At 39.7% G+C, this 22385-nt stretch overlaps 3 protein-coding genes across 3 annotated transcripts; all 3 read left to right on the forward strand.

Annotated features, from left to right (window-relative positions):
- Window positions 1-3209: 3209 nt before the first annotated feature.
- Window positions 3210-4323, forward strand: LOC114463004 (trace amine-associated receptor 13c-like). The gene is made up of 2 exons (XM_028446204.1): window positions 3210-3382; window positions 3516-4323. Exons 1-2 carry the CDS (start codon window positions 3210-3212, stop codon window positions 4321-4323), a joined length of 981 nt encoding a protein of 326 aa, XP_028302005.1.
- Window positions 4324-11851: 7528 nt separating this feature from the next.
- LOC114463952 (trace amine-associated receptor 6-like) lies at window positions 11852-12968 on the forward strand. The gene is made up of 2 exons (XM_028447854.1): window positions 11852-12024; window positions 12158-12968. The coding sequence occupies exons 1-2, from the start codon at window positions 11852-11854 to the stop codon at window positions 12966-12968; spliced, it is 984 nt and encodes a 327-aa protein (XP_028303655.1).
- An 8074-nt stretch (window positions 12969-21042) lies between these two features.
- Window positions 21043-21885, forward strand: LOC114463550 (trace amine-associated receptor 6-like). Its single transcript, XM_028447186.1, has one exon. The coding sequence runs from the start codon at window positions 21043-21045 to the stop codon at window positions 21883-21885; it is 843 nt and encodes a 280-aa protein (XP_028302987.1).
- The last annotated feature ends 500 nt before the right edge of the window (window positions 21886-22385 follow it).

A 22385-nucleotide genomic window follows, 5' to 3' on the forward strand; every position in this document is an offset into this window, starting at 1 on the left:
ATGTCTTGCTGTACCAAGAAGAAGGTTGTGGATTGGATCAATGACAACAAATTTGATGGCATCATAGTAACTCAGGTGAAAAAGTTCTGACCATCTAACTCCATTTCCGTGTTCAATTCTTTTGTGTTCTGCCTTTGTCTGTGCCCGCCTGGATAATGCAGCATATATTATGTGTTCTTCTTTTTTTCTTTCTTTTTTAAAAAATGAAATAAATGTGTTCTTCTGATGTACGTGGCACCCATGAAGACCGGTCAAATCCAGGGTAGTCCATCCTAGCACCAAACATCGTCTTGCTGAATGTCTTCAAACACTTGTGGCATCCTGTGAGATAAATGGATTATAGTGAGATAATGTGTTACACAAGTTTATATTTTAGAATTCAAGTACACAGACACAATAGATAGATGGGTAAAATTGCCATTGCTATTTAGATGACCTCAATATGCTCCATTTTCTACAAAGCCACCACATTTTCTAGTGGCTGGGATGTCTGATGACAGACAAAGGAGAGCAGCTCTGTAGACTTGATATCCTATGGGAGAGCTGTCAGAGTTCTTTGAGATCATCAACCAAGGGATACAAGAAAAACATTTAAGTTTAATGAGGGTTGCTTTGGGCCAGGAATCAGTCCAGCAAGAATCATATTTTCTTCTTTGAAGGGGACATATCATGCTAAATCCACTTTTTTAGCCCTTAAATGCATTTTGTTGTATATTTAGAGTGCTTAGAAGTACAGAAAAAATCAAATTAGTCTCTTCAGGTGCTCCGTAGATATCTTTATATTCTGTTTTGCTCATATTTTTCAATCTGTTTCGATTTTTCTATTCTCTATTACATTTTTTGAACTATTACATCACAGTATTTGCAGCGGAACTGACAAATTAGTACATCAACTCCAGGTCCAACACTTCGAGCAATCCGCCATTTTTATTTCTTGCTTTTATTTTGTAGTCCACACTCAAGGATGCCGAAGTTACGAGAGGATAAGTCAAAATGTTCGGTTGTTGGATGTTGTAACCCACACGCTTCATTACAACGTCTCCCAGCATCAGAACCTTTTAGAAGTGCCTGGTTGAGTTTTTTTTTTCACAGAAATGTACCCACACCTGTGGGTAAGGTCATTTTTGTGTGTGTGAAGCACTTCAAGGATGACTGCTTCTGCAACTTCCACCAGTATAAAGAAGGATTTGCCGAAAGACTTTGTCTGATTGAGGGTTCAATTCCTTCAATCTTTGGAGACAACGAACAGAGCACTTCGGTAAGCTGTAAATAATGCTAAAAAGTGTGATGATAAGACGTCCCTGTCATTGTTTTGTTAGCATTAGCAGTTGCGCCGTCTTCAGACTTCATATGTTAGCGCTGTGTGCTCGTTTTAGATCCTTGATGATATGGCCTACGTGATTTAATTTAAGTCTAAAGATTTCATTAGTCATTTCATTTTGCCGTTTTTGTCTTTGAAAAGACTGTATTAAAATGCATTTTGTGACATTAGCTTGGCGCTAGCGTTAGCTCGGTGCTTGTGTTAGCTCACTTGTTAGGGTTCTGCAGGTTCATCATCTTCATTTTCATCTGTCACCTGAAGAGGGGGCGGGGTATGAAGTGTCTCATTTGCATTTAAAGAGACAGCACCAAAACGAGTTGCTCTCAGAATCACATCAGAAAAGGGGTAGAAAAGGGGCCTGTGGAGCTATAATAATGAGGAATTCAGACCCAAGCATTGCAGTTCCGCTTTATATAGACCACAACTGTATGATTTATATGTATAAAAGAAAGGATTTAAAACCATGATATGTCCCCTTTAAAGCCATATTCAGATTTAGGATTACCAAGTAGAGGGTTGAATATGGTGCATTTTTGAGAGGCTGAAACCAATTGACATTCAGCATCAGGGCCAAGTTTTTTGGCTCTGCTAAAAAAGGCTGTACATTTACAAACTGATAATCTTGCCACACTTGTCCATCATATACATCTCCAAACACATTTGCTGGCATTTTCAGCTTTCGTCACTCTTCACAGCTTTCTTCAAACCCAGGTCTTCTAACAAGTGCTGCCAGAGACTGTATAACACTGCTGTAACAGTAAGTTCATATTGAATAAACATACTCTGCACCACTGGAAGATTTTGTCTTCCGGAGCAAAACAGAGCCACACTTCTTCCGCAGTGCAGACCTGGATGCTTCTAGAATGGGATTTGGCTACAAGTCTGGCACACCTTCATGCCATCCCTTCTGACCTCACAGGTTTCAGAAAGCATGTATACGCAGTGTTTGGAATAACGGCGTTTAAAATAACGTCGTTAGGTAATGGTGTTTTTTTTTCAGTAACGGGGTAATTTAACTAATTACTTCTTATGCCGTTACAACGCCGTAAACGTTACTGACCGTTAAATGCGGTGCATTACATGTATTGATTGAATAAACTGTTATCCGAAAGCACCCCTGGCTTCTTACTCAGCTGTAGTGAGGAGGTGGGTTAAAAACAAGGTGAGCGATTATGGCTAAGGCGGCGTCATGTGTCATGGTAGCCAATCAGAGCCATTGTTTTTACACATGTGCCAGCACACGCGCCTTTGCGACTTTGTCAACATCTGTTGTAAGCAACTCAAATTTAAATAGCACTGTTTCACAAAGTAAATTCATGCTTGAGGCAGAGGGACATATGGTTTTTCAATACCTGTTTAGAAACCATAGCGACGTCAACCGATATTGCATTTAATAGCAAATATCGGCCCATCTTTAGTTAAAATTCTATACTTTTTTTGCGGGCCAATTAAAAATGGTTGGTGGGCTGCAGTAGGCCCGGTGTGGTATATTTGGAAAGCTCTGCTCTAAAGAGTTAATACCAAAAGTAAAAGAAGAGGACTTTAGTCTTTTTTTATGTAAAGCCCTGAACATGAAACTAACAGTGAACACTTTTATCATTACAAATTATTTGGACAATATGATGCTCCCAACATTGTAGAAGTAGTTTGTGAACACTGTACCCCATGCTGTACATGTCAGGTAGGATCAGCTCCAGCACAAAGGGGAAACCATTAAATAAAACTTTAGTTACAGAGTCTGGAGACCAGGCCGTCTCTGAGGGAGGTCCTGTCCTAAGGTCCAACCTCTACATCCCTGTGACTGAGGGAGGAGCAGGAATGACTTCAGGTAAACATCAGAGAGCCTGAGGCAGAACGCTGCAGAGCTCAGCAGCTTCTTCTCATCACTATGAGCACATCTGATCAAACTGAGCTCTGCTATCCACACCTCGGAAACGCTTCATGCAGGAGGACTGTGCGTCCTCGCTCAGTGTCTGTGCTCCTTTACATCATCCTGTCCTCCATCTCTGTGCTCATTGTGACCCTCAACCTGATGGTCATCATCATCATCTCACACTTCAAGTAATGACATGTTCTGCTGCTTTATGAATTATCTTGTTGCTGAATATTTCCACTTTAACTCCATTTGTTTTCTGCTTTGATGATAATTGTCAGTTCCTATAATGATCAGTGTGTTGCTCTCTATCCCCTCCAGGAAGCTGCAAACTCCGACCAACTTTCTCCTCCTTTCTCTGGCTGTCTCAGATTTCTGCATAGGGTTCCTCTTTATTTTTCAGATTCTCCTCATGGACGGCTGCTGGTATCTCAGTGCAGGCTGGTGTGTGTTTTACACAGTTTTTGTCGTTGTGGTAGCCTCTGCATCAATAGGAACTATTGTGCTCATTTCCATTGATCGCTACATTGCTGTTTGTGATCCTCTGCACTATCCAACTAAAGTCACTCCAAACAGAGCAAAGATGTCTATTATTTTATGTTGGTTCTGTTCTGTCTTCTATACCTTTGTGTATATAGATGTAATAAAACATCCAGGTATTTTCAATTCTTGCACTGGACAGTGTACAGCTTACATACATCTTGTTGCTAAACTTATGCATCTCTTTTTTTGCTTCATCATCCCTGTCACCATCATTGTACTCCTTTATGTGAGGGTGTTTGTTGTGGCTGTGTCTCAGGCCCGAGCCATGCACTCTCATGTTGCAGTGGTGACACCTCATGGTTCACTGAAGGTTTACAGATCAGAGCTGAAGGCAGCCAGAGTTTTAGGTGTGGTGGTTGTTGTTTTTCTGATGTCTATATTTCCATTTTATATTGTGTCACTTTTAGCAGGGGCGACAAAAGTATCTTCATCATCTCTTGTTTTTGTTATATTTTTGTACTTATTCAACTCCTGTGTGAATCCTATGATCTATGTGTTTCTTTACCCCTGGTTCAGGAAATCTTTAAAATATATTATTTCTCTTCAGATCTTAAAATCCGGCTCCAGTGAGGCTAACATTCTGTAGAAACAGTGAAAGCTGCTGATGTGTAAAGTTGGGACACTTTTCTATTTGTGTTCAGAAGTTCTCACTCTGAAACTGTGACGATTTCTGCAATGATTTCATGTAATTATCAGTGTAATCTACAGTATATGTTTTATCATATGTGCATTAATCTCACAAACACTTAATAGCATGAAATTGACTACCTGTACCCTATGATCTATGTGTTTCTTTTGCCCATCTTGAACTCTGGCTCCAGTGAGGCTGACATACAGTAAAGAGAGAGCGAGAGCTGCTGACATGTCATCTTAGGATGGTGTGTTGTTGATGATTGAAGCGTTTCATTTTAAAACTTGTGTACATCTTTTTGAGACTTTACTGCATATTTATAATATTAATAATACATCATTTTTTAACTCAATATTAGAGGTTGATACTTTTTTGTCTTTCATGGACAGAAGTGCACCAATCACACAGACACTGGAGGCTCTGAGACTGACTGGCAAAAATAAGAACATGTTTAATGTCAGAAGGAACTACAATGATAGTGAATATTTAAAAAATGGATGCAGTAAAGAATACAGTAACTTTACATAATAAAGAGGATGAAAATAGATAGAAGGGGAATAGATGGGGACTATTAGAAGTGACAATGTTTTTAATTATGTTCACAGTTTTGAAATACTTTCTTTCTAAATTGTAAAGCTGAATACGTTTTAAGAAAATAAATAATATGTTCAAATATTATTATAATTTTTTTCATACATTTGGGAGTGAGTATTACATGGACAAATGTACACTGATCATACAACCCTCACTGTGTAAAACTTCAAGTTGATGACATTTGTGGTATACAAATGATCAAAATTGTTTTATTACAGAATAAAGCACCATTGTAAAGTAAACTATAGTCATTTTAAAATAAGCATTTTTTTAATGTCAGATGTAGACTGAAAAGTACTGAGCTGAAATGACGACAATGGAAATACACAAAAGTAACTGAAAATCAAATGAGTGAGAAATTAGGGCCAGAATAATAGATTTTTTTTGTAAACAAAACTGATGCAAAGCAGTCAAGAATGAGTGGTCCACATTTCTGATTTGATTTGTCTTGTTGCTGAACACAATCTATATCTTTTTATTTGACTATGAATCTAAACGTAATTCTGGATTTTGTAATAAAATCCACACAAATTGAGTGATTCCGAGTTTCCGACTTTGGACAGTGATTAGAGTGTATGGAAGAATAGCCTGTGTGTATCATGATGTGGTGGCGTGGACCTAAATACAGAGAGACAGCAGGCAGGTGTAGCGTTAACATGAGTCCATTTACTTCAAATGTAACAAAATCCAAAAGGGCACAAGGGAAAAACCAGGAAGCAGGGAACAAATGCAGCAGGACACAAGGAGGTTTGACAATATACAATGATCCAGCAAATACACAATGACCACACCTGGGTGCAACACATGAGGCAGCTAATCAGTCACAACTCAAACACAATGACATCACTGGGAGGTGGAGACACGAGCAGGAATACCAAGAAACACAAAGACAAAGACTCAGAATAACACAAGGGCTAAACACAAACTAAACAGAACCTGACAGTGTGGTACAGGTAAAATCCATGTGCAAATGGTGGCCACCCAGAGGCGGAGCCACAGAAGGGGCTCGGAGGGCGGCAAGCCCCCGGCCGGAGCCCGGATAGGAGGTAGGACTTAAGGGAGCCGTTGCACACATTGCACATTATTGTACACAACTGAGCTGGCTCTAAAGACTGACAGGGAACATAAACACTGAGAATTATAGCAGAAGAGAGGTTTACAATGTGGCCATCCTAACAGCATTCTGCTCCGTGCACAAACTGATTTTTAAACTTCCCGGTAATATTCTTCCCGGTGCTGGAACATATATACAAGTCAAATTATTTGTACAAATAGGTGAATGAAAACGCCTTACTCTGCCAAGCAGTAGGCCTACCAGACTATAAAATCTTTTTTTATACTGACTAAACCTTTAACCAGAGGTTTGGACTCGAGTCACAAATTTGATGACTTTAGATTTACAATCAGAAAGTCTCACTCTTGTCAGTTTCTGAAACTTGGTAGCCCTTATACAAGTGTTAAATCTGATCATTAATAAATATGTGGCCCTTTGTGGTTTGATGACATTAAGATGTGGACTTTTTACTAGTCTCTTCTTTTCATTAAGTGGTTAGCATTAGCTCTTAACCCAGTCTTATGTGTCGGTGAAGAAAGAAATAATGTTTGTGGTATTTCTTATTAATGTTAACAAAACAGAACTGGAAAACGTAATACATAATGTGTAAGTGCGAAACTGCTAACTCGGTGAAACAGGTGTCTATTTTGAACCAAAATGGCGGCTGAGGGCTGAACTTTGCCTGTTTTGTTTGAGCCAAAATTACGGCCAAGCACCAAATTTTTACACCCGTGAGTGTCTTAAAACGACACATAACTCAGCCAAACATGCTCTAAACTTCACCTAACACCTCTAGTTATAGCAACGTTTACTTATATCCAACATTCTATAATGCTTGGAACTCTTACGGACCTGTACTTGTATAATGCAGGTGAAACAGAGGAGTCAGGAAACGACCTGTGTTCTAAGCTTTCCAGGCTTCTTCTGAAGAGATGGGGCGCCGCCCCTTTACCCGTTCCTAAAGCAATTAGTTCCCGCACAGAAGTTCCACCAGGTGTGTGTGTGTGTGGGGGGGGGGGGGGGGGGGGGGCGCAAATATCTCCCCGATGTGGTGCCTGTTCGACCTGAATCTTTGTCAATGAGTTCCAAATCCCCCGAGTGTGTGCATCTGTTGTTTTGGAGTAATTTGGTCATTTTAAAAAGTTTATTTTTATTTTATTTCACTTCTGGATGGTACAGAAGTGAAACCTATTCAGTATTTGACCTCAGAGTGTGAGGGGGCGCTAGCGCACCATTTATATCTATTTCACTACACAGCTCACTTCAGTTGCGTGCTTCTGTGGACTTCTCTTTTGAGGAAACATACTTTTTTACTGTGATGAGTCCGGTTAAAGTCTGTGTCACGACACCCGTCCATAGTGTGGTAGTGACTGTAGTGTTACGGTCTGAGTGATTTCCAAGTGTTTACATGTTACGTAGATTGTGCTACATAGTGAAGGTCACCTGATTACTCCAGCTTCACTCACAACACACCTGCCACTACACCTAACTACTTAAAAAGGATAAGTTTAGTGAAAGTTAGACAGGCAGGTACACGTGGATGGACTGGTGTGCATAAATTTAGAATGGATTCACCACCCTAAACACACACACCAAACAACAACAAAAATATGAAAATGACTCCAGATTCACACTACTTAAGGCAACAAAAAACAATAATCATACAAAAAATGCACAAATGACGTAAAACAAAAAACTAAACAATATTTATACAGGAAGTACACAAAACGGCAACAGAAATGCACAAAAACATAGAAAAAGGCTCCAAAAACACACAAAATGACTCCAAAAAACATATATTACAGAAAAATACACCAAACGACAACAAAAATATGAAAATGATTCAAAATACACTAAACTAAATATTTATACAAAAAATACACTAAAATGACAACAGAAATGCACAAAACTACACCAAAAAAGAAATACACAAAATGACTCACACAACAATGACAACAAAAAATAATAATAAATAATTATACAAAAATGTCACAAAAAAACAACAGAAAGATACAAAAATACACAATGACTCCAAAAAAACATACATTACAGAAAAATACACCAAACAAAAAAAATGTAAAAATTAGTTAAAAAAAAAAAAACAACACATTCATCATGCGCATGTCTCATAGAATTAAACCAGGGAAATTACACATGCTATTTTACTTTGCATCTGCCAATCTACCCCTTTATAATGCTACAGAGTATGTTATTATTATGCCCATAATTGACAACTCCACTTCAGCGCCCACTATATGAATACATACTTCCTACCGGCACTGTACTAGTTATAATAAAAGCGCCCAAATGTTCACAAAAACTATAGATACATAAATACAAAATATAGCAAAACTATTTATGAAACTTCAGCTCTTACATATAGATTGTGGCTGACCTATTTTTGGTAGTGTCACACTTGAAGTTAATCAAGGCTCTTCGTTGTTAAAATCCCAAGTTTTGTCCATAGTTAGAACACATGTCTTGCTGTACCAAGAAGAAGGTTGTGGATTGGATCAATGACAACAAATCTGATGGCATCATAGTAACTCAGGTGAAAAAGTTCTGACCATCTAACTCCATTTCCGTGTTCAATTCTTTTGTGTTCTGCCTTTGTCTGTGCCCGCCTGGATAATGCAGCATATATTATGTGTTCTTCTTTTTTTCTTTCTTTTTTTAAAAATGAAATAAATGTGTTCTTCTGATGTACGTGGCACCCATGAAGACCGGTCAAATCCAGAGTAGTCCATCCTAGCACCAAACATTGTCTTGCTGAATGTCTTCAAACACTTGTGGCATCCTGTGAGATAAATGGATTATAGTGAGATAATGTGTTACACAAGTTTATATTTTAGAATTCAAGTACACAGACACAATAGATAGATGGGTAAAATTGCCATTGCTATTTAGATGACCTCAATATGCTCCATGTTCTACAAAGCCACCACATTTTCTAGTGGCTGGGATGTCTGATGACAGACAAAGGAGAGAAGCTCTGTAGACTTGATATCCTATGGGAGAGCTGTCAGAGTTCTTTGAGATCATCAACCAAGGGATACAAGAAAAACATTTAAGTTTAATGAGAGTTGCTTTGGGCCAGGTATCAGTCCAGCAAGAATCATATTTTCTTCTTTAAAGGGGACATATCATGCTAAATCCACTTTTTTAGCCCTTAAATGCATTTTGTTGTATATTTAGAGTGCTTAGAAGTACAGAAAAAATCAAATTAGTCTCTTCAGGTGCTCCGTAGATATCTTTATATTCTGTTTTGCTCATATTTTTCAATCTGTTTCGATTTTTCTATTCTCTATTACGTTTTTTGAACTATTACATCACAGTATTTGCAGCGGAACTGACAAATTAGTACATCAACTCCAGGTCCAACACTTCGAGCAATCCGCCATTTTTATTTCTCGCGTTTATTTTGTAGTCCACACTCAAGGATGCCGAAGTTACGAGAGGATAAGTCAAAATGTTCGGTTGTTGGATGTAGTAACCCACACGCTTCATTACACCGTCTCCCAGCATCAGAACCTTTTCAAAGTGCCTGGTTGAGTTTTATTTTTCACAGAAATGTACCCACACCTGTGGGTAAGGTCATTTTTGTGTGCGCGAAGCACTTCAAGGATGACTGCTTCGCCAGTATAAAGAAGGATTTGCCGAAAGACTTTGTCTGATTGAGGGTTCAATTCCTTCTATCTTTGGAGACGACGAACAGAGCACTTCGGTAAGCTGTAAATAACGCTAAAAAGTGTGATGATAAGACGTCCCTGTCATTGTTTTGTTAGCATTAGCAGTTGCATCGTCTTCAGACTTCATATGTTAGCGCTGTGTGCTCGTTTTAGATCCTTGATGATATGGCCTACGTGATTTAATTTAAGTCTAAAGTTTTCATTAGTCATTTCATTTTGCCATTTTTGTCTCCGAAAAGACTGTATTAAAATGCATTTTGTGACATTAGCTTGGCGCTAGCGTTAGCTCGGTGCTTGTGTTAGCTCACTTGTTAGGGTTCTGCAGGTTCATCATCTTCATTTTCATCTGTCACCTGAAGAGGGGGCGGGGTATGAAGTGTCTCATTTGCATTTAAAGAGACAGCACCAAAACGAGTTGCTCTCAGAAGCACATCAGAAAAGGGGTAGAAAAGGGGCCTGTGGAGCTATAATAATGAGGAGTTCAGACCCAAGCATTGCAGTTCCGCTTTATATAGACCACAACTGTATGATTTATATGTATAAAAGAAAGGATTTAAAACCATGATATGTCCCCTTTAAAGCCATATTCAGATTTAGGATTACCAAGTAGAGGGCTGAATATGGTGCATTTTTGAGAGGCTGACACAGTTGACATTCAGCATCAGGGCCAAGTTTTTGGCTCTGCTAAAAAAGGCTGTACATTTACAAACTGATAATCTTGCCACACTTGTCCATCATATACATCTCCAAACACATTTGCTGGCATTTTCAGCTTTCGTCACTCTTCACAGCTTTCTTCAAACCCAGGTCTTCTAACAAGTGCTGCCAGAGACTGTATAACACTGCTGTAACAGTAAGTTCATATTGAATAAACATACTCTGCACCACTGGAAGATTTTGTCTTCCGGAGCAAAACAGAGCCACACTTCTTCCTCAGTGCAGACCTGGATGCTTCTAGAATGGGATTTGGCTACAAGTCTGGCACACCTTCATGCCATCCCTTCTGACCTCACAGGTTTCAGAAAGCATGTATAAGCAGTGTTTGGAATAACGGCGTTTAAAATAACGTCGTTAGGTAATGGTGTTTTTTTTTCAGTAACGGGGTAATTTAACTAATTACTTCTTATGCCGTTACAACGCCGTTAACGTTACTGACCGTTAAATGCGGTGCATTACATGTATTGATTGAATAAACTGTTATCCGAAAGCACCCCTGGCTTCTTACTCAGCTGTAGTGAGGAGGTGGGTTAAAAACAAGGTGAGCGATTATGACTGGCTAAGGTGGCGTCATGTGTCATGGTAGCCAATCAGAGCCAGTGTTTTTACACATGTGCCAGCACACGCGCCACACACAGAACCACTACAGATTTGATGAAGCAGCAGAGATGGCGAGCGTGGGGCAGACTGATGAAAAGTTGGCATTTTAAGGTGGCGATACAAACGCTACTTTAAATTAATTGTGGTCAAAGGCAAGAACGTGCATGTGAAGTGTACATTATATCTAGGGGTGAAGACTTTGTCAACATCCGTTGTAAGCAACTCCAATTTAAATAGCACTGTTTCACAAAGTAAATTCATGCTTGAGGCAGAGGGACATATGGTTTTTCAATAACTGTTTAGAAACCATAGCGACGTCAACCGATATTGCATTTAATGGCAAATAACGGCCCATCTTTAGTTAAAATTCTATACTTTTTTTGCGGGCCAATTAAAAATGGTTGGTGGGCTGCAGTAGGCCCGGTGTGGTATGTTTGGAAAGCTCTGCTCTAAAGAGTTAATATCAAAAGTAAAAGAAGAGGACTTTAGTCTTTTTTTATGTAAAGCCCTGAACATGAAACTAACAGTGAACACTTATCATTACAAATTATTTGGACAATATGATGCTCCCAACATTGTAGAAGTAGTTTGTGAACACTGTACCCCATGCTGTACATGTCAGAAAGGATCAGCTGCGGCACAAAGGGGAAACCATTAAATAAAACTTTAGTTACAGAGTCTGGAGACCAGGCCGTCTCTGAGGGAGGTCCTGTCCTAAGGTCCAGCCTCTACATCCCTGTGACTGAGGGAGGAGCAGGAATGACTTCAGGTAAACATCAGAGAGCCTGAGGCAGAACGCTGCAGAGCCCAGCAGCTTCTTCTCCTCACTATGAGCACATCTGATCAAACTGAGCTCTGCTATCCACACCTCGGAAACTCCTCATGCAGGAGGACTGTGCGCCCTCACTCAGTGTCTGTGCTCCTTCACATCATCCTGTCCTCCATCTCTGTGCTCACTGTGACCCTCAACCTGATGGTCATCATCACCATCTCACACTTCAAGTAATGGCATGTTCTGCTGTTTTATGAATTATCTTGTTGCTGAATATTTCCACTTCAACTACATTTGTTTTCTGCTTTGATGATAATTGTCAGTTCCTATAATGATCAGTGTGTTGCTCTCTATCCCCTCCAGGAAGCTGCACACTCCGACCAACTTTCTCCTCCTTTCTCTGGCTGTCTCAGATTTCTGCGTAGGGTTCCTCTTTATTTTTCAGATTCTCCTCATGGACGGCTGCTGGTATCTCAGTGCAGGCTGGTGTGTGTTTTACACAGTTTTTGTCGTTGTGGTAACCTCTGCATCAATAGGAACTGTTGTGCTCATTGCCATTGATCGCTACATTGCTGTTTGTGATCCTCTGCACTATCCAACTAAAGTCACTGTAAACAGAGCAAAGATTTGTGTTGTTCTATGTTGGGTCTGTTCTGGTTTCTGTCATACTGTGAGGCTTAAAGACAACATTGAACATCCAGGTGAGTTTAATTCCTGCATTGGAGAATGTGTAGCTTCTGCACATCCTGTCTCTCGAATTACGGGTGTGGTTTTGAACTTCATCTTCCCTGTCACTATTATTCTACTCTTGTATGTGAGGGTGTTTGTTGTGGCTGTGTCTCAGGCCCGAGCCATGCACTCTCATGTTGCAGTGGTGACACCTCATGGTTCACTGAAGGTTTACAGATCAGAGCTGAAGGCAGCCAGAGTTTTAGGTGTGGTGGTTGTTGTTTTTCTGATGTCTATATTTCCATTTTATATTGTGTCACTTTTAGCAGGGCCGACAAAAGTATCATTATCATTTCTTGTTTTTGTCATATGTTTGTACTTATTCAACTCCTGTGTGAATCCTATGATCTATGTGTTTCTTTACCCCTGGTTCAGGAAATCTTTAAAATATATTCTTTCTTTTCAGATCTTAAAATCCGGCTCCAGTGAGGCTAACATTCTGTAAAAAGAGTGAGAGCTGCTGACGTGTAAAGTTGGGACACTTTTCTATTTGTGTTTAGAAGTTCTCACTCTGAAACTGTGACGATTTCTGCAATGATTTCATGTAATTATCAGTATGTTTTATCATATGTGCATTAATCTCACAAACACTTAATAGCATGAAATTGACTACCTGTACCCTATGATCTATGTGTTTCTTTTGCCCATCTTGAACTCTGGCTCCAGCGAGGCCGACATACTGTAAAGAGAGAGAGAGAGAGCTGCTGACATGTCATCTTAGGATGGTGTGTTGTTGATGATTGAAGCATTTCATTTTAAAACTTGTGTACATCTTTTTGAGACTTTACTGCATATTAATAATATTAATAATACATCATTTTTTTACTCAATATTAGAGGTTGATACTTTTTTGTCTTTCATGGACAAAAGTGCACCAATCACACAGACACTGGAGGCTCTGAGACTGACTGGCAACAATAAGAACATGTTTAATGACAGAAGGAACTACAATGATAGTGAATATTTAAAAAATGGATGCAGTAAAGAATACAGTAACTTTACGTAATAAAGAGGATGAAAATAGATAGAAGGGGAATAGATGGGGACTATTAAAAGTGACAATGTTTTTAATTATGTTCACAGTTTTGAAATACTTTCTTTCTAAATTGTAAAGCTGAATACGTTTTAAGAAAATACATAATATGTTCAAATATTATTATATTTTTTTTCATACATTTGGGAGTGAGTATTACATGGACAAATGTACACTGATCATACAACCCTCACTGTGTAAAACTTCAAGTTGATGACATTTGTGTTACACACAAATGATCAAAATTGTTTTATTACAGAATAAAGCACCATTGTAAAGTAAACTATAGTCATTTTAAAATAAGCATTTTTTAATGTCAGATGTAGACTGAAAAGTACTGAGCTGAAATGACGACAATGGAAATACACAAAAGTAACTGAAAATCAAATGAGTGAGAAATTAGGGCCAGAATAATAGATTTTTTTTGTAAACAAAACTGATGCAAAGCAGTCAAGAATGAGTGGTCCACATTTCTGATTTGATTTGTCTTGTTGCTGAACACAATCTATTTCTTTTTATTTGACTATAAATCTAAACGTAATTCTGGATTTTGTAATAAAATCCACACAAATCGAGTGAGTTTCCGACTTTGGACAGTGATTAGAGTGTATGGAAGAATAGCCTGTGTGTATCATGATGTGGTGGTGTGGATCTAAATACAGAGAGACAGCAGGCAGGTGTAGCGTTAACATGAGTCCATTTACTTCAAATGTAACAAAATCCAAAAGGGCACAAGGGAAAAACCAGGAAGCAGGGAACAAACGCAGCAGGACACAAGGAGGTTTGACAATATACAATGATCCAGCAAATACACAATGACCACACCTGGGTGCAACACATGAGGCAGCTAATCAGTCACAACTCAAACACAGTGACATCACTGGGAGGTGGAGACACGAGTAGGAATACCAAGAAACACAAAGACAAAGACTCAGAATAACACAAGGGCTAAACACAAACTAAACAGAACCTGACAGTGTGGTACAGGTAAAATCCATATGCAAATGGTGGCCACCCAGGGGTGGAGCCACAGAAGGGGCTCGGAGGGCGGCAAGCCCCCGGCCGGAGCCCGGATAGGAGGTAGGACTTAAGGGAGCCGGGCTTCTACCGCGGCTCAGGGGAGCTGGAGAAGGTGGGCCCTCCCATGACTTGTGCCCAGAGGCGCACAGAGTATGGGCAGTCACCCATCATGCAGGTTATAACAGGGGTTATATAGACCCATTCTGTGTGACGTATGCATACTAAATTAGGTGCACGCGAGCGCAGGCTTGGTGCAAAACAACCGGAGGACTGCTGAGGCAATGGTGCACGGGAGCGGACGGAGCGCTATCTCAGTCTGGATCCAGTAAAAAGTGACCATAAAAATCTGTAAATGGACTGATATGCAGACGTGGGACAGTGAGGAGGAGACTTAATGTAGAGATGGAAACTCATTCGTTGAAAATGATCAGAATATACGGAAATACACGGAAACCTTTGGGAACAGGAGTACAGCAGCCCGCCTACCTGCCTGTTCATAACAGTTATAAGCATCTAGAGACTTAACGCTTTTAGGTTTTCTTTTGTTTATATACTGAGTTTTTCTATTAGATATGTATAAATATCTGGCCATTGAACATAGGGTCAGGAGCGCACATCGGATGACCACTCGATTTCAGGAATGCTGCATGGGTCCCTCAATCGTTCACCTGTACTTAAAGTGCGTTTCCTTAAATAAGTGGCCGCATCCTCAGATGACAAGCTTTCTACACACTTCAAACTATTTACGAGCCTTAACAGCGGTCTGTCATGGCAAATTTGCAGTTGACCTCATTTGGAGACATGATTTATTGCTCTGGTTGAGTGATGGAGTCCAGGCGAGGTATTGATGATTTTATAAAAAAAAGGTTTATTATAAAACTAAGTAAAAAAGAGTACAAAGATGGACAAAATTAGTGACCGCCCGGCCAGGCGATCCGAGGACCGAGACCCGCTCTAACCAACAGTTTCACAGCTTAAGCTTTTATACAGATAACATAAGAAGTTCCACCCTGAGGTAAGGAGAAGGGGGGAGTCAGATGCCCAACAGTGGAAACATTTGAGGATGATGAAGACGTGTATAATATGAGGAAGATTGGGCGCCACTCTTATCTATCCTTGATAGTGTGTGCGTTCGTGTATATCTGCATGTGAGTTTGAGTTTTGGCCTTCAGCAGAGAGTACAATACGATCTGTACTGTTTAATCTAACATGATTCAGCTGTTCAAAAGTGCAAAGAGTAATGGAGTCATCATGTATTAAAACATGACAAATTGTACACATGAACATACATTTGACGATATGATGATGAATATAAAAATTGCCATAACAGGTCCATTCATCGCCATTTTTCAAGCATCACATATGTAAACAACATGGTTTCTGTACGCACTCGCATGTCAATCACGTGTCCCGCTCATTCTCGAAGTTAAACTAATTAAAAACCAGTTGAGGGACACAGTGGGACAGGAGAGATTGAGGGGTCTTGCCATGTTGTCCATAGAGAATGAAGGAGCAAAGAAAATGGACATACAGAGCATCGTGGACGGCGCAAGGCTAGCCGTATGCCTTTTAAATAGTGGTGAGGAGGCCTATAGTAATTCATATTGAAATTGTGTTTGTGAACATGTGAGTCGCTGTGCCAGTTTTACTCAACTTTATAGCTACTGATACAGGCTCTGAGTTGAAATAGTTAAAGTGGGTGTCAAAATAAAGCGGTCGCTATCCGTGGTGCTGAGATACTTTGAATTTGTGTTCGTGACCATCCTAATTTTTTTTTGTTCTCTTGTTATACTTCATGTTCATTTGATGGACTTCAAAATGACGAGGTCGCTCTCCGTGGTGCTGAAGCTTGTAAGCCCCGCTGTTGCGGGCATATGTATGTTGTAATTTGATGTTATCATGAGCTTTATTATTTGGGTTTAAAGGGCCCGGTCATTTGCACCGCCCCGGCTCTGATTTGTTCCGTTACTGTGGCTACCTGTGCAAGAAACTCTAGTGGAAGCAGCCCCTGAATGAGATAGAGTCTCAGTCAGAACCATTTGAACTGAATTGAGAGATATATGTGTTTCTCCAGCTGGGTTCCTTCCGAGTGCGTGAGACTGAGGTAGTGATTAGAAAGTGAAAAGTTGGTTATGCTCCCACAGAGGGCAAATAACTTCTGTTTACACAGAGGGGAGCGTAAATAACTTTTCAGGCAGAGTTATTGTAAATAAACAATAACCACAGCTACCAACACAAAATGCCAGTGTCTTTAGCAAAATATGCCGATGTGATGGCTGTGTAATGACTGGGAAACAGCAGCATTCTCAGTGTGGTACTGAGTCTCGGTTGATCTGAGGTACTGTATTTTTCAGGGTGTTTTCTCCACTGTGATGTGTTTAGCAAGTCAGGTGGTCTGTGTGTATTCTTACACCACTTTGATGACTTGTAAGAACCTGTTCTCTAAGTTTGGTTCTGCAGACCACTTACACAAAAAATATTCTCCCATATTGCCTGGATCACATTAAATTCTGGTCAATGATGCTATATAATATATGAATAATTAAAGGGTTTATTAGTCATTGTGGTGTCTGTGTTGTTGTTGTTGTCCTTACTGGTCCTGTGGGGCCTGTACTACGAAGCTAGATTAAAGCAGATCTAAGTAACTTGAACTTAGCGCTCCCCCTAAAGATGGTTTTGGTTATGTCACTATCGTAAAAACCCCCCGCCGCCTGCCCTACCCCACAGCTACCTTTACTCTCCCAAGATGGTATCAACCAATTATTGAAAAATCCTAATACAACAGTAACACTAAGGGTGCTTTCACACATATAGTCACATGTGACCATGTGAACAGTATAAGGAAGAGAGACAAGTAAACTAAATGAATGATGGAGTAATACGGAAGGTAGTGTCGAAATGTGTGTGATGTGTTTGTTTGTGTGCTGAAAAAGTGGCTCTGAAAATGGATGGATGGATGGATATTTGTGTGTGCTGCCTGATGTGGTGCTGGGTTGCGAGTATGTGTGTGCGTGCCTGTTGCCGTGACAACAGTGTGTGTGATTACTGTGTTCCACTACTGAGCTGTCACTGCATGGAGTTGCTCCGTTCCTTAGACAAAAGTCTTCTTTGCCATTTTTTTGCTTGCTTCGCCATGATATAAGTTTGGTAAAAGTGAATTTGTAGACAACTGTGACCAGCCACGGTGCCGGTGATAGTCTAGCTTTAGTGTGTATTGGGCTGCCGTAAAGCAATAAATCTTATGGCGAGAACGAGAACAGAGCTGCGAGACTGCCACTGGGCCAGAGACAGCGGGGGGAGGGGGAAGACCCAATCACCCCATAAACACTTGTATTACCTTCACAGGGACTACGAGAAGGATTTATTATGGTGAAAAAGTAGTTCTGCTTTGATATTGTTTAATCTCGTGCTTTCATGCATTAACAGTGTTGGCAGTTTCCTGCCTGTGTTGCCGGGAGAGAACCAGCCATACATATCACCCAGGCGGGCATCGGTGAAGGGTGGAGAGGTGGGTGGGATCGGCTGCGTGTGTCTCTGCTTGTGTATTGGTTGAGGTTACAAGGGGAGGGGTCAATTAGCATATGTGCGAAACATTTAAGTTCAACATTTAGATTTAGATTTAACATTTAGATTTAACATTTAACATTTAGATTTAACATTTAACATTTAGATGATATATAAGATTTAGATTTAGATTTAAACATTTAGATTTAACATATATTATTTAGATTTAAACATTTAGATTTAGATTTAAACATTTAGATTTAAATTTAACATTTATACTGTACATAAGATTTAACATTTAGACTTAGATTTAACATTTAGATATAACATATAACATTAAGATTTAAAATTTAGATTTAATGCTTTTTTAACCTCTATATATGTAGTTAAATGTTGTGTTAAATGTAGGAAAATGTGCTAAATATGAGAAAAGTAAGTGAAAATGTGTTAGCTATACAACATTTATACAAAATTTTTACACTTGGCACCCCATAGTCTTGTGGGGGGAAAAAATAAAAAAGTGGCAACACCCAGTAACAGCAAATATTTCTTATAAGCTGAAAAAGAGAAAATGATCAGAAAGGCTGCTGTTGGCTAATCACACTGAAGAGTGGAAGGGAAAAAGTTTTTCCCGACTCATTACACACTTTGTTAAGAGATTATCTGTGTGCGATCTTTGTGGGAACAAGACATGTTTTGTGAACTTGTCAGAGAGAGAGACATAACACTAGGGAAACAGAGCTCTGACATGAAGGAAGGGAGAAATGTACATATATAGGTATCTATATTGACATCTTATAAGCTCAGAAAAATAATGTGCATATAATTCTACCATTACACCCGCTATCGGAAAATATTTCTGCATATACTTAACAGTTGTACAAACTTCAACACAAACAAGGAGCCTTTGATGATGTTTACAGTTAATACAATACAATACATAATAAAATAACCTTTCAATATTGTGCAACAAATATTACACTTATAACATGACTTATATAGTATTTTTTGTACATGAGGAGCAGATCGACTAACATAGCTATTGAGTTCGCTTAGTGTTTAGCCTGTGAGCTAGTTAAACATGTACAAAACAGGGAACAGGGCTCTACATTACTGTGTAAAATAACTGAAAATATAATAAACACTGTCCACCAACTGAAAATGCATTAGCACACAGAATGGAAGTTAACAAGCCATATGAATACGTTGCGGCAGTATGTTTCGGTACTTCTGATTTTGATGGGAAATTATTATTTTCCACCATTAAATAGCACTGTTTCACAAAGTAAATTCATCCGTGAGAAAGAGTGACACATGGTTTTTCAATAACTGTGGATATTGTATTTTACGGCAAATTTTGGCCCAAAATTCTATACTTTTTTTGAAGGTCAATTAAAAATGATTGGTGGGCTGCAGTAGGCCCGGGGCAGTATGTTTGGAAATCTCTGCTCTAAAGAGTTAATACCAAAAGTATAACAAGAGGAGTTTAGTCTTATTTTATGTAGGGCCCTGAACATGAAACCAACAGTGAACACTATTATCATTACAAACTTATTTGGACAATATGATGCTCCCAACATTGTAGAAGCAGTTTGTGAACACTGTACCCCATGCTGTACATGTTAGGTAGCATCAGCTCCAGCACAAAGGGGAAAACATTAAATAAAACTTGAGTTACAGAGTCTGGAAACCAGGCCGTCTCTGAGGTAGGGAGGCGCATCGTTAACCGTTTTAGTTTGGGAACCTGTTCTTAGTCAAACGATTCTGTGAAAATGCAAACAAAAACCCTTTACGATTCTGCTATCGATTCTTCTCGGGCTGCATCGCTACTGCAAACAATCGTACACTCCATCATCCAGTCCATCCTCTGCTCCTCCATCACCATCTGGTATGCTGCAGCTACGGCCAAGGACAAGGCCAGACTGCAGCGTATCATCCACTCTGCAGAGAAGGTCATCGGCTGCAATCTGCCCTCCCTCCAGGACCTGTACGGCTCCAGGATTTTGAGGCGTGCAGGAAAGATTGTGGCCGACCCCTCCCACCCTGGTCATAAACTGTTTCAATCTCTCCCTTCTGGAAGGAGGTTTCGGTCCATCAGGACCAGAACCTCCAGACACAAAAACAGCTTCTTTCCCTCTGCCACCATCCACATGAACACACCCCAAGTCACCCACTGAACCCCCCCCCCCGATCACCACCTCCATGATGACATTATCTGCTGCACTGTATATATATATATATATTTATATTTATCCTATTTATCCTTTATTCTCTATCTAGCCTTTATTTATCCCTCATCCTTTATATTTATCATTATTATTATTATTATTATTGTTGCTGGGTTGTTCTTTGTTTTTTTTATTTTATTTTCTTTGTTGTTTGTTTTGTGCACCAACTACCAAGACAAATTCCTTGTACTGTCCTTAAAACTCTACATGGCCATTTAAAACATTTCTGATTTCTGATTTCTGATAAGAGAATCAATAAAAAAAATTTAAAAAACGGATGTCGGGATCAATAAAGCATCGGGATCACAACATCTTTATCAATATGCATCCCAACTCTGAGGGAGGTCCTGTCCTAAGGTCCAGCCTCTACATCCCTGTGACTGAGGGAGGAGCAGGAATGACTTCAGGTAAACATCAGAGAGCCTGAGGCAGAACGCTGCAGAGCTCAGCAGCTTCTTCTCATCACTATGAGCACATCTGATCAAACTGAGCTCTGCTATCCACACCTCGGAAACTCCTCATGCAGGAGGACTGTGAGCCCTCACTCAGTGTCTGTGCTCCTTTACATCATCCTGTCCTCCATCTCTGTGCTCACTGTGACCCTCAACCTGATGGTCATCATCACCATCTCACACTTCAAGTAATGACATGTTCTGCTGCTTTATGAATTATCTTGTTATTAAATGTTTGACTGCTGTTGTTTTCTGCTTTGATGATAATTGTCAGTTCCTATAATGATCAGTGTGTTGCTCTCTATCCCCTCCAGGAAGCTGCACACTCCGACCAACTTCCTCCTCCTTTCTCTGGCTGTCTCAGATTTCTGCGTAGGGTTCCTCTTTATTTTTCAGATTCTCCTCATGGACGGCTGCTGGTATCTCAGTGCAGGCTGGTGTGTGTTTTACACAGTTTTTGTCGTTGTGGTAACCTCTGCATCAATAGGAACTGTTGTGCTCATTGCCATTGATCGCTACATTGCTGTTTGTGATCCTCTGCACTATCCAACTAAAGTCACTGCAAACAGAGCAAAGATTTGTGTTGTTCTATGTTGGGTCTGTTCTGCTCTCTGTCATACTGTGAGGCTTAAAGACAACATTGAACATCCAGGTGAATTTAATTCCTGCATTGGAGAGTGTGCAACTTCTGCACATCCTGTCTCTCGAATTATGGATGTGGTTTTGAACTTCATCTTCCCTGTCACTATTATTCTACTCTTGTATGTGAGAGTGTTTGTTGTGGCTGTGTCTCAGGCCCGAGCCATGCACTCTCATGTTGCAGTGGTGACACCTCATGGTTCGCTGAAGGTTAACAGGTCAGAGCTGAAGGCAGCCAGAGTTTTAGGTGTGGTGGTTGTTGTTTTTCTGATGTCTATATTTCCATTTTATATTGTGTCACTTTTAGCAGGGGCGACAAAAGTATCTTCATCATCTCTTGTTTTTGTTATATTTTTGTACTTATTCAACTCCTGTGTGAATCCTATGATCTATGTGTTTCTTTACCCCTGGTTCAGGAAATCTTTAAAATATATTCTTTCTTTTCAGATCTTAAAATCCGGCTCCAGTGAGGCTAACATTCTGTAGAAACAGTGAAAGCTGCTGACGTGTTAAGTTGGGACACTTTTCTATTTGTGTTCAGAAGTTCTCACTCTGAAACTGTGACGATTTCTGCAATGATTTCATGTAATTATCAGTGTAATCTACAGTATATGTTTTATCATATGTGCATTAATCTCACAAACACTTAATAGCATGAAATTGACTACCTGTACCCTATGATCTATGTGTTTCTTTTGCCCATCTTGAACTCTGGCTCCAGTGAGGCCGACATACTGTAAAGAGAGAGAGAGAGAGCTGCTGACATGTCATCTTAGGATGGTGTGTTGTTGATGATTGAAGCATTTCATTTTAAAACTTATGTACATCTTTTTGAGACTTTACTGCATATTAATAATATTAATAATACATCATTTTTTTACTCAATATTAGAGGTTGATACTTTTTTGTTATTCATGGACAAAAGTGCACCAATCACACAGACACTGGAGGCTCTGAGACTGACTGGGAAAAATAAGAACATGTTT

This window comes from Gouania willdenowi, chromosome 5 (genome assembly GCF_900634775.1).
Source record: "Gouania willdenowi chromosome 5, fGouWil2.1, whole genome shotgun sequence".
Lineage (NCBI taxonomy): Eukaryota > Metazoa > Chordata > Actinopteri > Blenniiformes > Gobiesocidae > Gouania > Gouania willdenowi.